This window comes from Sinohyriopsis cumingii, chromosome 6 (genome assembly GCF_028554795.1).
Source record: "Sinohyriopsis cumingii isolate HCF-2022 chromosome 6, ASM2855479v2, whole genome shotgun sequence".
Taxonomy (NCBI): domain Eukaryota; kingdom Metazoa; phylum Mollusca; class Bivalvia; order Unionida; family Unionidae; genus Sinohyriopsis; species Sinohyriopsis cumingii.
Genome location: NC_142966.1, coordinates 100,638,664 through 100,654,214, shown reverse-complemented (window position 1 = coordinate 100,654,214; position 15,551 = coordinate 100,638,664). Strand labels below are relative to the sequence as shown.

The window sequence follows — 15,551 nt, the reverse complement described above, 5'->3', positions numbered from 1 at the left end:
ACGGTATAGTTTATTATTCAATGGCATCACGAAAAAGAAAATTCACACTACATGTTCAGCTATTTGAGAACACCGCAAGGTTTCGAGAATTCAACCTCATTTTGCATTCCCCTATATCATCCAATATTCTGTTCGGTCTGAAGATTAATATTGCTCATGGTATGGTTTGCTTTCCGGTGCATTCATTCTTAATATATTTTCTTCAAATTCATAATAAAACAACACATAAATTCTACCTGCAATCAATTCAAACCCTGAGAAAACGTTTTTATCCATACATCTCTAAATACGATTAATTCGTCTCCCAATTCAAACACGCATATTTCCAAAAAACGTCACATAAGCTGAGATGTCCGTAATATTATTTGTATCTAACAACACATCGGATTTTTCACTATAACAACACACAAACATAACCACGGTTTCGTCTCTATTTGTCACGCGCGTTTGGGCTTTATCAGATACAAACGGAGATGAAGTTGTTGCAATGAGTAATATTATAATTGTTATATATAAGTTTCATCGGTATATTGAGATCGTTTGACATGCGTATACAGAAACATGTTTAATGTGATATAAATATCGAATATATCATAATACCTTGTGCGCAGTGAATCAGCTTCTTTCTTCAGTGCACTGTTCTCTTCTTCTAAGAGTTGTAATTTATCTTGTCCTTTTTGTTTAGTCTCTGTTTTGATATCAGCTTTCAAACTGCAAAATATTAAATTAGTGACAACAAAATTAAAGAGTGTTGCCGTTTATAGTAAGGTCTACCACCGGGCATCAATCTTCAGACATGCAGCATTATCTCCCACCCAGTCACATTATCCTGATACCAGGCCTACTCGTCCTTACGCTAACCTCTTAATCTCTTAATGCTGAGTGCCAAGCAAGGCAGCTGTTAGTACTAATTTGTAAAGTGTTTGGTTTGATTCGGCCGGAGTTCGAACACGAGACCTTCCTCATCCGTGGCGGAAGCTCTAACCACTAGGCCACCGGTGATATCCTGATCAATTTACATATTCGTACGCGTGTACGATTTAAAAGTTATAAATATTTCCTTTCAATTGTGGTACTAAATGCACTAGTCAATTTGAAACCATTGATGATTAAATAAAGAATTAATTAATTTGTATTCGTATCAGATTCATATGCCAAATATTGTGTGAGAGCAGATAGATGGATAGTATGTACGCTGTATCATTAATATAGAGGAAAATATATACATTTTTCATTAGAGGAAACGAGACTTGCCGAGTTTCTTTTCAATTTAAAATGTGTACAATCGGTGATATATGAATAATACAGCATACATACTATACCTATATCTATTTACATCACATACAAATACACATACTAACTTTTCCAACGGAGCTAAAATTCATTACAGTCAACTGTGTATTGACGGAGTGAACTAACTCTTTGTCGGCTATGCACAATCTACTTTGCAAATTGGTTCCTATTTGAGCTGACATTTTTATACATATTGACTAAGTAAATATAGGACACACCTATGATTTAAATATTAAAGATGGTTACAATTAAGAAACTAGAGCACTACAAATACTTACCGGCTAGTTTATTGAAATGAATGTGAAATATAAAATGAGCTAAATGATGAACCAATAAGCAGTAATTCAAACATTTAAATATATTTGCAGCTGATATAACTCGATATTGTTCTTTAATTTAAGTTGAAACATGCTAGTTGGCTTTATCTTCCGTCTAAATCTTTACCTTTCCATTTGTCAATTTGATTGCATATTTAGCACCATTCATAGATCCAGAGACATCGTCGCATGACAAAAGCAAAACACCACTACGTTTGCTTTTTTATGTATTTTCGCCCATCTTTTGCTGCAATGGTTGAGACAGTGAAAGATACAGAGAAACAGGGGGAGAGAGGTGGTGGTAAATTCGCTACAAGTTCACATTTCATTGTCCATCCTTATGATCCTATGTTGGATGATTATTCTTCCGTCTGACGAACAATCACGGTGAGTAAACCAGTCAGACAAAGAGGTAAAACGGCCTTCTGACATTTTAATAGCTTAAAATAATCTGTTTTCAGAACTGTATTATAAGTTTTTACAGTATGTACATATAGGCTCGACAAGACATTGTAACTTTATTGATATTGCTAACTCTGTAAGTAAAACCCACGGAGAATGTACACATACCATTTTATCTATCTATTTATCTACCTATCTACCTATATATATATATATATATATATATATATATATATATATATATATATATATATTAAAGTAAGAAAACTGTCACGAATCAAGATGACTATATGAAATAATGTTTGATTTCATTGTTTTCAAGTATACTGACAAATAGTGTTTATCGCAATTTAATTTTTAAAACCCAAACAGGGGTCCCGAGTGGCCGAGTGGTCTAAAGCGCTCTCCGTTACGGATCACTGCCATCTCAAATCTGTCTTCTTGGGTCTGAGTCTCGGATTCGGCTAATGTGGGTATGTGAGAAAGCTTGCCAGTAGCTTCTCGTGGGTTTCGCGGGTTCTTTCTCCACCATTAATACTGGCCGCCATGTATAGCCTATCGTGTGCTGAAATATGGCGTGAAACTCCACAACAACAACAACAATAAAACCCAAACACAGAAATAGCAGAAACACTGTTTTCTTACTTTTGTATGGTTTAACAAAGACGTACTAATAATTTATGATTGTATAATCGTTTCATTAATTTACAGAAAGTATTACTCCTTCAACTCTCGATAGGAAGAACAAATGTTTCAACCGGTATGCTATACAATTTCATTTCACACTAAACAGATTTAAAAATAACTGTGGCAGAGAAAGTAATGAAGTGTAAGTTGATATTTGTATCCTTTTAGAATATTGATTTGTTCATAAGACAACATTCCATCATGCTGGGATAATAATAGGAACATTGAGAGTGACGTTAACGTGCAAAATAAATATGTAATTAGACCGCACTCATCTAATCCTGGAATTAGTATGCAGTTTAACTTCAGACTGCATTGATGAGACATTAAATTATCTATGGTTTGAGAATGGTGTAGTTACCACAGCTGTAAGTTTTTTTATATATGCTTCCGCTCGAAATTTGATGGTATATGTAATAATGTAGGATAAAAGAGTCCGGATCATACCTCTCTGAGAAAAATATACGTTTTATTTTTTCAAACTCAGAAGAGATGAGATCAAATTAATTCTGAAATAGAAAGTGCATCAAAAAACCAAAGTTTGCAAAAGCAGCGCTGATAACAGACAGTCGATACAATTATTAAACATAACAGCCTAATGCACGGGAAAACCAGGTCACGATGTAGGTCATACGCTTGGGATACTTCACAGGATACGAAACGATGAAAACATTTATTTGTCATACAGTTGATCAAAAGGATAATCAGTATACGTCAACAGGTCACCTTCACTGTACTTTTGCTCTTTTGATCACTTCTGTGAAGAGCACACTGCAAGCTAGTTTGCTTCATTTTATAAGTACATTTATCAAATTTATTTTCCTAAAAAGACAGTATATAGAATGTGCATTATCCTTCCTGGATGTATGAGAAGCGCTTTTGGCGCCATTAGCAGAAACTGATGAGTATGTCGACGTCCCACACTACATATGAACGCTACTTGACTTGCCTACACACTTTTGCGATAGCATAATGCCAATGCATTGTGTATTTCTCTTCAAAAAAAGTATGACTCTTTACAAAAAGACTTTCACTGTTCGTCATACTCGTGTTCGTCGTACGTTTGAAGCAAGGTTTCATTTGTCATTTATGCCTTGTTTCATTTTTGCGATTTACTTGGCTCTCTTTTATGAGACCTGGATATTCTCTACAGGATTAATCAGCGCATAGAAAACATTTTTTCATTCATTTTTGTCAGCAGATCGATTTGACTTTGTTATGCAACCAAAGTGTACTTTTCGGTGTAGAGTCACTTGCAAATTAGTACAATATTAGTACTCATCCCTTCCTTCGTCGGCGAAGCTATAATTTGATCATATTTCTAACAGTGGATCAGTCGGGTGTGATTTACATGTGTTTTTCTTTTCAATACATGCTTTCATGTTCGTAACAATGCATGTGTTCTGTTTAAATAGCCTTAGTTCATTCTAGCTAAAACCTAAATGTAGGATCTTACCACAAATGACTCTAAGTATCCTCTAAACCATTGAAGCATAATATCTTAAAGACTACCCCGTCATTCTGAATACAGTACCTGATTAGAAATTCAGTTTAATATATACGCTAATCGTTTGTAAGAAAATACACAAACTGATTGATAACTTGAACTGTAACTTTACTGCTCCATTAACAAACACATGATCACTTTGTAGGCTAGACCTATCCGAATATCAATTTTGCAAGTAAGAATTACGGTTGCGCGATCATGATCAAATAACAATCCAAGATTAAGGTTATTTATATATGCCAGATGTTTACTCGACCTTCTCACATGAAGTACAGAATGATACTCACCCTCCTCACACACACACACATATATATATATATATATATATATATATATATATATATATATATATATATATATATATATATATAAATACCCAGCCATAATCATTTAATCCTATAACACAAAATACCACCTATGATGTTATACGTATACTTCTTCCTACCCATTTATGATACATTTTATATGAAACCTCTGTAAGTTCTGTGTGTGCCAGTTTTTTAACGTAGCTTTAAAACAGTTTTAGTCCTATCGCTACGAAGTCTTCAGTGTGACAGACTGTAGCAATGGCTAACACTGGGGCCTCATGCCCCAGACATGTAACACCATGTCCCACCCAGTCACATCATCCGGGCAACAGACCGACCAGCAGTAAGTAACATTTTTATTAGTCTTCGGTATGACTCGGCCGGAGTTCGAACCAGCTACCTCCTACATCCGAGGCGGGCACTCGAACCACTAAGCCACCGACGGTGTTCTCTGTAAGTTGAAATTTGCTACATGAGAACCAAAAATATATCTCTGCCTGCTATACTCAGTTTCACTGTTGTTAGCCTCTATTATGATGATTCAATTTCATTACAGATAGCAATTAGGTAGCCTTACAAATAATAATAATAATAATACTAAGGGATATTTATATTTTTATTTCATATTTTCAAGCAAGGAGGGACTGTAGAAAGTATTTAGAGGCAAGCAGAGAGGCCAAGGGGACTGTATCACGTTTCAGACTTACCAGAACTAGTGGAAGAGGCACAGCATACTATCAGTTTTCATCTAGAACGACTCAGAACCAACGCAGCACATCAAATGGCGTATCAAATTGTTCCACGGAAAAGCTCATAAATGCTCAGGAAACTTTTTGTAATACGCCATATCCCTTTCCCATGATCGTGTGGTATTTTCTCTCTTCCCCAAGATAAACAACAGTTAATGATGGAAAAGATCCCAATGCAGCAGTGATTTCTTCTTCTAGTACTTACGATGAAGTTGACATTGTATCAGAGACCGGAAAAAAGTACATGCATGGCTTGACATGATATCGGTTCTGTATTTCTTGTTCACCCAGACAATTGCCAAATTCACGTGCTTCTTGGCGTCGAAAATACTATTTTGATTAATTTATATGACATGGTTTGTAGATCCACTTGTCACTTGGTTGAAGAATATTAGTAAAGAAATTGCATGGATGTCCGTAAGTAGATTCAAGTGTGGTTCAGTGCCACACATCCTGGATGATATTCTGCTACTATAAATGATAATAGAAGAATGTAAACTTACACTAGGCCGCTTTGTCTGGATATGTCACATGATGCGGCGAATCGATTCACTTAAGTTCGAAAGCATAGTTAATTTGCGGTTGCAATACACATATCTTCATTAAGGGTTTGCTTTGTAACTCGAGACGATACATACTCTATACAACTTGTCTGTAATTTTAAATGGCCATGAATATTTACTAATCATTTATCGCTTTGCTGTTACGTAAATCCATGTATGTCGTGTCGTGGATTGTGTTGTGATACGTGTGGGTCAATGAGTCACCTTTATGGGATGTACCTATGACCTAAGAAATAACTTTCTTTCCAGATAGAGTCATCTGATTTGTGGTAATGCCTTTGATTCCATCTTGATGAGACAGGTCTTCCGCCTGATAATCTGCAATACTTTTGACGCACTTTCAACACAGTTTGTGTCTTTGTGACCGCTGGAACAACGCTATCAGAAATTGTGCCTCTATTGAGCTAATGATCCTGCCTTCTTGAGAAGTTGGAAACATTCAATTATTGGCGTTAATAATCCTTATATTTATCTTGAAATGAAACTGGCCTTACTCATTTAGATTTGCTTGAGTACCTCAGCTTGTACCACGGAAACAGTTCAGACTACCCGAACTTTCCTGCCAAGACAATAATAGTAGTTATTACCAGTTAATTGCTATCAATCAACATTTTGCGGACATCACTATCTCTTTTTGAGTGCAATACTGACACCAACTCATACTGACACGTGCAAGCAGACGTGCATGTACAGCCTTTGATGCCTCCATTTGACAACCGCTTTGAAATCATATTTCCCTCCATGTGTGGTATACTGCTTTTTGTGTTTGTTTCTCACTTGTTTCAGATTCAGTATTTGGCAAAAACAGTATATAGATAAGTATCTGCCGTTTCATGCATTCGAAAGATAGCACTTATCCAAATCAGTCATCCGGTTTCTAAAAGACGAAACGAATGAGTCATTTAATAGATGACTATTATAATTTGTGTGCTAGATTCACTCATATATGGTATTCCTTTTGTAATCCTGTATAGGTACTACTCTTTCATATCATGTTCAGCTTACCGTTTGCTTTTAATGCATTTTGATAGAATATGTGAAGTACTTGGTGATGATTCGATAAAGCTCTTTCAGTTTACAACATAAATGATCTCTCACTGCGAATAGTTATAGTTAATGACATACATATATATGCATTTTTAATTGCAAATTAAATGACTTGAAATATGAAATTTAAATGTTTTCATTAAATGCTTTGACCTTTGATACTTTAGTAGCTTTGCCATGTCCAGTTGCATCTACTTCGATGTAGTTACAATTACCATTTTATGACTTTGAATCGTTTGTGTTGATGATGGTTCACTTCAATTGGAATTGACTGTTCGTGCGTTGCTAATCCACAGTATTAACCGTATGGACCAATTGCATATGTAACTCTCAATGGTACTGCCCCCGCTTATTATTTTCGAACGATTGTTTGAACGTAGAGGTACATTCTGCGTATTGTAATATCAAGACCGGGGTATCTGCTTTCTGTTGCTGACCTTGTGTATATAAGTATATTGCATGGTCTAGGTTCCTTATCATATTTCAGTCCCACGTTATTCTGTCCAATCTATTTTTAAGATTAAACGTTGTTTTCATTCCTGACCATCTTTCAGTTCTGTGATTCACTGAGCAGTTTAATGTGTTTGGAAAATGGACTTAAATGGTGTGCAATATGTTTGTAATGTCAAAAAAACATTTGTGCGTTTTCTGTCAAAGGCTGCACATTTGCTTTACGATTTTGCATTTGTTTCATAATCGATATGAACAGCACGGGACAGTACACTGTCGAGATTGGTGATCTTGTCCACTGGCATGCGGGGTTGTCCATTAATGAGGGCTCATTGTATGGCTATATCATCATTTATGATTGTTACCTTTATTGGCAAAAAGCATTTGGTGTTGTAATCATTTTCCGACCATAAATCAAACGTATTTGTCATTACACTGCTGTGGAGTATGGGGGGTTAAATGGTATGCTTCCTAATCCGATTAATAATTATATAGCCTACAACCGTTTCATAATGTTTGATGGCTGGTGATATTTTATAACACTAAATACTCACACCTACACACACACACACACACACACACACAGATATATATATATATATATATATATATATATATATATATATATATATATATATATATATATATATATATATATATATATCTTAAGCAAGCAACAACGAAGACTGCGGAGACGACGTAGAAGGCGAAGACAGCGAAGATCTTCATGATCACCGACAACAACAAATTAAATAGAGATATTCACTGAGGATATAATATATGGAAACATCAGAGGCACCTACATGAGAGCATGATAAATAAGTACAAACTGCAGAAACCAAGCGGGCAAACACAGTGCCAGGAGTTTTATAAAGATTCACATAAAAAGACACATATATTATGGAGCCAATATACAAGCCGTGCAAGACGTTTTGAAATGTTATAAGGAATCATTTACGAGCTCGTATAATACTATGTACTCGCAAAATACCTATTTGCGCCATTAGATTTAGTTCGTACATTTTGGTAAATGAATGTAATTCTGTACATAATTGTAACTAATATGTTTACGAGAGACTTTTCAAACTTTTGAAAAGGTCGTGTTCAGCAAAATAGTACAAAAGCAACCTGAACCAATTGATTGTAAACCCGGTGTTCTAGTTTCTGACGTTATTTGATGGTGGACACATTGCCATCTACAGTATAATAAATATAACCTAATTCTACCATAACCAATATATGCTACAATGACTCAATCTATGTTACAACGACTCAATCAGGCCGCGACAATGACACCTAAAGGATTCTGTACACATATGATGACTGTTCTTAATACATAGTTTCACCAATAATCTCTACGGGGAAACGGACATCGCCCGTAAAGAAATTTGACATTTGCAAGTACCCTAAAAGCCATACACCTTTAGCAATGATACAAGAAAGTCGAGGTGAAAATCAAGAACCAATACGCGGGTAAGCCTATTGACTATTACGTGGGACTCACACCTAAAACATACCGATTTTGGTAGGAACGGCTAAAAATATTAAGAAGGTCAAATCTGCACCCCGAGTTGGAATGTCAAATTATCTCAAGAACAACTTGTATGCAGAATGTCTTCCGCTGAGACGTGCAATTCCCTATGCGGCATATATTACTTGGTCAATTAAACATCCCATGGGTGTATAATTTTGCACCAAGGTAAATTTATTCGCTCTGGATATCAGGAGATGGATTTCCCAAATGGATTTAAACCAATTGTAACATCGGTCTGAGACCCTAAATGTGCTTCGTGATGCAATATCAATTCTTGCTTACACCGAGGCCAGAATAATCAATCCGCAGGTATTGAATCGTTCCACGATAGCGGGATAGCGATATACGCAGTCATGTCCGAGACTCTCCAGAACGTTTTGGTCATCAAGAGTACTAAAGCTCCAAAACATTATTTGCCTGAATCCACCTTCTGAAGCCAAAGCCATGCTAGCGGTACACGTTTGAATCTGTATGGGACATTTGTTGATTCTTTGGATATCATCGGCTCCACTTCATTATATCTGCTGCCAAAATTTAGTAGGGATAGTGCATATGTGTAAATAAACACGCGTGCTCGATGACGCGGAAAAAACAAACGGCAGCCGTATGAACCTCTTAAGGGGTCGTCACATCAAACCACCCACATAAAATGTGTTAATTGCTTAAGAAAATAAATCTTCTACAGTGTTTTACTGGTAGGGCACGTTTGAGTGACCCCGTGGGTAACTTCGCCTGTCCACTGCTCACGCTAAATATTTCTTATATATGTTTACACAGACAGTTTCTCATAACAAGATTCCCGGTGAAGTACCCAATCCAAAATTACTTAAATTACCTCATGTTCACTCAAACATTGCATAAGGATATGAGCCTCAGACACATCATAAGTGAATGGCACGGATATTTATTCTGCAATGAAATCATTTACGTGATGTTCTCCACGAACTGTTCGCATTCGCGCCAAATGTTGTTCCTACCCTGACCAAGGCCTCACACATTTTACCAATTGTTAAACACGTTGCAATGCAAGTCGTATAGAGCATCAAAATGCGCCTCTTATAACCAGTTAAAGACCATATAGCACAGGTGTTTTAATCAGATCGAGATTGACTACGATGATTAGTCAAGTGGGCGACACCAAAGGCATTTGCGTTCACGTCCCAGACAATAATACCAGTTCCAGTCAAAATCGTTTGGCCGAGTCGATGCCAGCATCGATTCATAGATTGCAGATTTAAAGTGAGTTACTGCTACGGACAGGTTATAAAGCTTATAGAACGAAACGATTACGATATAAAGTTTTACCGAGGCGTAGTTCAAAGATGTATCCGATCCCGCGCTTGACACTGACACGCCTATGATGGTAGATCGAGCCTCTGAAATTTTCAATAGCATTCGTACTTAAAGGGGATCTCCTTTATAATTTTCAAACAATTAAATTTCCTTTCATGTTTTGATTCGGGTCAAAATGTTGAATTATTTTGAAAGTAAGCTCTTGTTTAATCTAATAGGGCTTAATATCGCGTTAAGACACCGTCAAACGTTTGATGTTTGATGGGTTTCCTGGTTTAACAATAAAACTTAGACCACGCAAATATGATCAAATGACTTATCATAATAGTAATCGACGGCGTAAGAGTGGAAATGTATGCTTTCACGTTAATTATGTGATAATAAGATAGTATGTACTGGTGTGGCATATGAGCTGAAATAGTTTAATAAATAATGGTGTGCCCTCTATTAAGAATAACAGTTTTAACATACAGTTTTAGAGCAGTGGGTAAAGCGATATTTTGTTGTGTAATGAGACCATGTGGGTGTCATCTCGACGCGCTATCTACTGGACCTGTAAGCAGTAATCGCTCTCTCTCTCTCTCTCTCTCTCTCTCTCTCTCTCTTGTAACATAAAAGAAATATTTAAATGAGCCCTATATCTGTTTATTTATATGGTACACTAGCATATTCAACTGAAATTTACAATTTTGATGTCAATATGTGAAGCTTTAAAGGAGTTGTATTAAGAATATTTAAAACAGATGGATCCACTAACATAGATGGACAAACTAAATAATAATAATAATAATAATAATAATGATAATAAGAAGAAGAATATTAATAATAATAATAATAATAATAATAATAATAATAATGAAGATAATGGGGACATAGTACATCGTCTAATCTTTAAAGGATTTAAGCTCTTTAGATAACACAAACAAACATAATTAACAGGATTCAAGCACAACATAATGCAATGCCGTTATAAACAAAAATATTTTGTACTGGTCGTAACTCTTGAATCCATTCCAAAAAGAGAATTATCAAGGGGCAACAAATTATACTTTTTTAACAACCATGTACGGATCGATAGAAACTCCCTAATTTTTCTCAATTTTCATTAAACTCCAGGACTACCAATTAAGTTTTCTAGTGGTGAGTTGGGACATATTTAAACACTAAAGCAAAATATTTCCTGCCTTTAACTAGCTTTTAAGAAATATAGCTCTGATTTTTAGACAAACAGTTATATCTAGTTATTGTAGTTGAAAGCAATTATCTTGTGGTAATAGCGAACAAACATATCTGGTTTGAAAATAAATCCCTCATCTCAGAGCGATAGGAGCAAGATCTACGAGATGAAATCAACAACAAAACCCTTTTGCTCGCAAATTGCAGGCGCGTGTGTGTGGTCTTTAATGATGTTTGCGGAATCAAAAACACGTTTCGGTTTTTCTGGAATTGCGATAAACAGTAATCTCACGTCGGATTTGCTGCCTCATCTATACCTTAGTAACTGGTGTCACGCGTGTTTCTGGCAAAATAACTGTATCACAACTACATCAGCGAGTATGTGTCCATTTAGAAAGTCTGGCTGCATCGCAATGTAGTCGCAATACAATCAGTAAACTATGGTCAGTGGCTATCGAATATAAAACGGCTACCAAGACGTAGGTCGACACCGTGTTTGTGGAAAGGCAAACCTTCCTTCGACTTTGTGTACTAACATTAAATCAAGCGCCCTAAAACAGGCAATTGATTTACAGGCAATAAAAGCCCAATGTCCAGTTACTTGTGTATCAACTGGTCCGCGAGCTCAAGGCACATGAGATCCCAGCCCGTGACAGGCAAAGCTTCATCGTGAAATAACGTTGGCTACAATCACAGATGCTCACCTGTGGGAAACAATCTTCAAAATACATAAAGTAGGCTACGATGTATTGTTCCATTCTAAACATGTTTAAGAAAGCCTGACAGAATACAAAAGGGTCATCACAAAATCTATATAAATGAAAAGGTGCAATAATTAGCGAGGCTAACAATAAGAAATTAACGGGAAACATCGGACGCTTTTCTCTATAATTAAGTCTGATAGAATCGTAGCCGGTGATAGATGCCCTATTCTTTTACAAATTTGGGGAAAGCACATTTTAAAAACGTGGGACATAGTTAGAACATATTTATTTTAGATGGAAGCCTAAACCGTGAACTCAACATTCAATTATATTAAAGAGTTAATGAATTTCGTCAAGAACTATCAAATGGTCCCAAACCTGGTTATGCAACTTTTCGACATATAGGTAACAAGCTATGTAATAATAATAATAATAATAATAATAATAATAATAAAATAATATAATAATGATGATAATAATAATAATAATAATTGGAAATATAGACAAACAGTCATCAGATGCTATGTGTCAACCAGCAGTGCGATTGCTAAACTCTGGCGCTTGTAAAATAATGTCCGAAATAAGATTGCAAAATGAATTAAAGCAAGCAATCAGCAAATTATGTAAGCTCAATAAATAAGCTGTTTGGTGAGCAGTTACTGCAACATTGTCAAATGAAATTAACCAAAAGGAGAAAAACTTATTAAAATGTCAGATGATGCACTTGACTGGTCGAGTAATAAACTAGTTTCATGTTGGGTTTTTTAAGTGTAAGTAGAACAAAGAAAGAATGAAGATGAAAAATGACAAATTTAGGTTAGCAATTAAGCAAGGATTTTCCTAACTGTACTGACTTAAATGTATTAATTCTTTTAATGAGATTAGAATATTGTAATTAATTTTATCTTTAGACGTCGTTTAAAATTCGATTCACACATTCTCTCTCTCTCTCTCACACACACATGCATATATACACACACAAACATATATATATATATATATATATATATATATATATATATATATATATATATATATATATATATATATATACATATATATATATATAGATATATATTGATTGATTGATTCACTACGTTTGTTGAGAATCGTTGTTTAAAGGTTGATAAGTCTATTATTATGAGTAAACATTCTTCTTATTTGAGTCACATATCTTACCTTTGTGTCTTTCTGATTTGATTTAGTATAAGTGTCGCTTTCTCAAAATATGCCCTTGCTCCTTCGTTTCGTTGGGATATTTCTTCTTTGCTTTGTTTGCTTCCGTTCCTTCTCTGTGTTGCTTTTGTTGGTGGATCACTCAAAATAAGCTTGTCTGCATCTCTTTCTGGTTTTTGTGAAAAGCGGCCTAGATCCTCAAGCAGATGGGCCGCATATTGGGCCTCTCTGCGTCATGAATAAAATGCATAAATTGACATTGGGTTGTTGCTAATTCAAACTGAGATCATTACAATGATGTCACAAACCTTTAAGGATTCAGCATGCCTTTGTTATTATTTACCTTAAATTGGTATTCGGTAGGTCATTAGTTGTTTTCTGAAAACCATCAGTGTCATTGAATAAAAATGAATAAATAAGCTTAATAATAATAATAAATCGTTGAAATTACAATTAAATGAACATATTTTTATATAAGGCTGAAAGGGAAGTCGTGGTAGGGTATTTGATAGAGTGTAATCCAAAGGATGCAGATTCGATACCTGCCTAAGCATGCCCCAGTATACTGGAACGGTTTATTCTTGGGACAGAACTTAACTCTCATTTTCTAAGCAAGAGACAGGAACATTGTGTTGAAAATGGGGTTCACACCAAATAGAAGATATTAGGCTAAAGAAGCAAAATCATTTATATTTCTTTGCTTTCATGTAAACGATGAAATAAGCTACACCGTATTCAGAGCATTATTGACCATTTAACAAGTAAGGATAGAGAAGACACACAGAAAACAAAAATGATCACAAGTACTGTGCGGTCTTACACGTCAATAACATTGATAATACTGGAATAGTTAAATATTCATCTGATATATCTCCGTTTCTTATTTATGATTATATATAAATATATATATATATATATATATATATATATATATATATATATATATATATATATATATATATATATATATTTCTTATTTAATGAGCGTTGGTACTCATTTTAATCTCCAGCATTACTAACATAGAAGAAACATGTTTGGTACAAACCAGTGCAATACTGGAAAACATGAATACAGGAGATTATAGTATCAACAAATTGTTTACAGAAGAAAAGGATGGATATTTCGATAATTCTGGTAAACTAGAATTATTACAAATGTGTGCAAATTAATGTTCTCGAACATGATATATAATATTATTATTTTTACTAGCTTTTAGTAACACTAATGCAAGTAACTAACGAACACTCAAATAACAGCAGTTTTTTTCACAAATCCGTGCAATATTACAGTGTCTGCTCTTTTGCATTTAGAGCAAAGGCGAAGCGGCCTTCCCTTGCAACAAATCTATTATACATTGACATTCGTCCACCTTAGAAATTTTATATATGAATGTCCTACCAGTTTTAGTTCTGAGGAAATTATTAAACTCTAGACATGAACTAGTTTTGATTACACAAAATGTCATGACTTGTGAAAATGGTATTCGTCTTTGCCTTATAAGTTCCATATTTAACAGTTGCACTGTTCATGCAATACTTTCGATTTCTGGTCGTGTCTATAACAAAATGTTAAATAGAATGGGCATTAGACCGAGCATGATAATCAATAACAGCTTGTTGTAGTTAGAAATAGATAATGAGATCACGTGCTCTACACTTTGTTTTGTTAACCCTTGGGTTCAGTATGGTTGGGCAATTTGCGGTTGCAAAATATCAAGTCCCTATAATAATACTCTAGTCTAAATATTTACATTATATTTGCATCTTTCTTCCTTGCTAAATTCTTAAAACTGTGTCATGCAATTGCTTGGATTGACCTTACTGCGACCTGTATAGTTTCAAGGCAAAACAATATTGATAAAACAGCAAAATCTTGCTTACATCTGTTTATCCAAGACATCCGATGCAGTTTCGAAGCGCTTTCTTAGTTGCAAGAAATGTCTTGAAGCCTGCTTTTCACCTGCGTGCTTTAACCTGTTCTCGTTTGAGGCTTGGTTTTGCTTGCAATCGTCGCTTGACGCAAAGATATGAGGCTCAGTGAGGATATATTTATTGTCAGACTCATTATCATTCATTTTATATTTGTTCAGCTCATCGAGTAGCAGAGCTGCATACATTGCTTCCCTATGAAAAAAAATTACTGTGCAATCTCCACTATCTTATATTTTAACTAAACATTGCAGAATTGTTATATATATATATATATATATATATATATATATATATATATATATATATATATATATATATATATATATATATAGATATATATATATATATATAGATATATGTATGTATGTATGTATATATATATATATATATATATATATATATATATATATATA

General features: G+C 34.7%; 1 protein-coding gene across 1 annotated transcript in view; it reads right to left on the bottom strand.

The window, feature by feature from the left end:
• Positions 1–15,551, bottom strand: part of LOC149797565 (uncharacterized) — a 116,416-nt gene that overhangs the window by 6,276 nt on the left and 94,589 nt on the right. The window contains exons 12-14 of the mRNA XM_089960776.1: positions 15,088–15,330; positions 13,210–13,434; positions 601–711 (exon numbers count right to left, since the gene is read on the bottom strand). Of these exons, the coding sequence (XP_089816902.1) occupies positions 601–711; positions 13,210–13,434; positions 15,088–15,330 (579 nt within the window). The remainder of the gene's footprint in view (positions 1–600; positions 712–13,209; positions 13,435–15,087; positions 15,331–15,551) is intronic.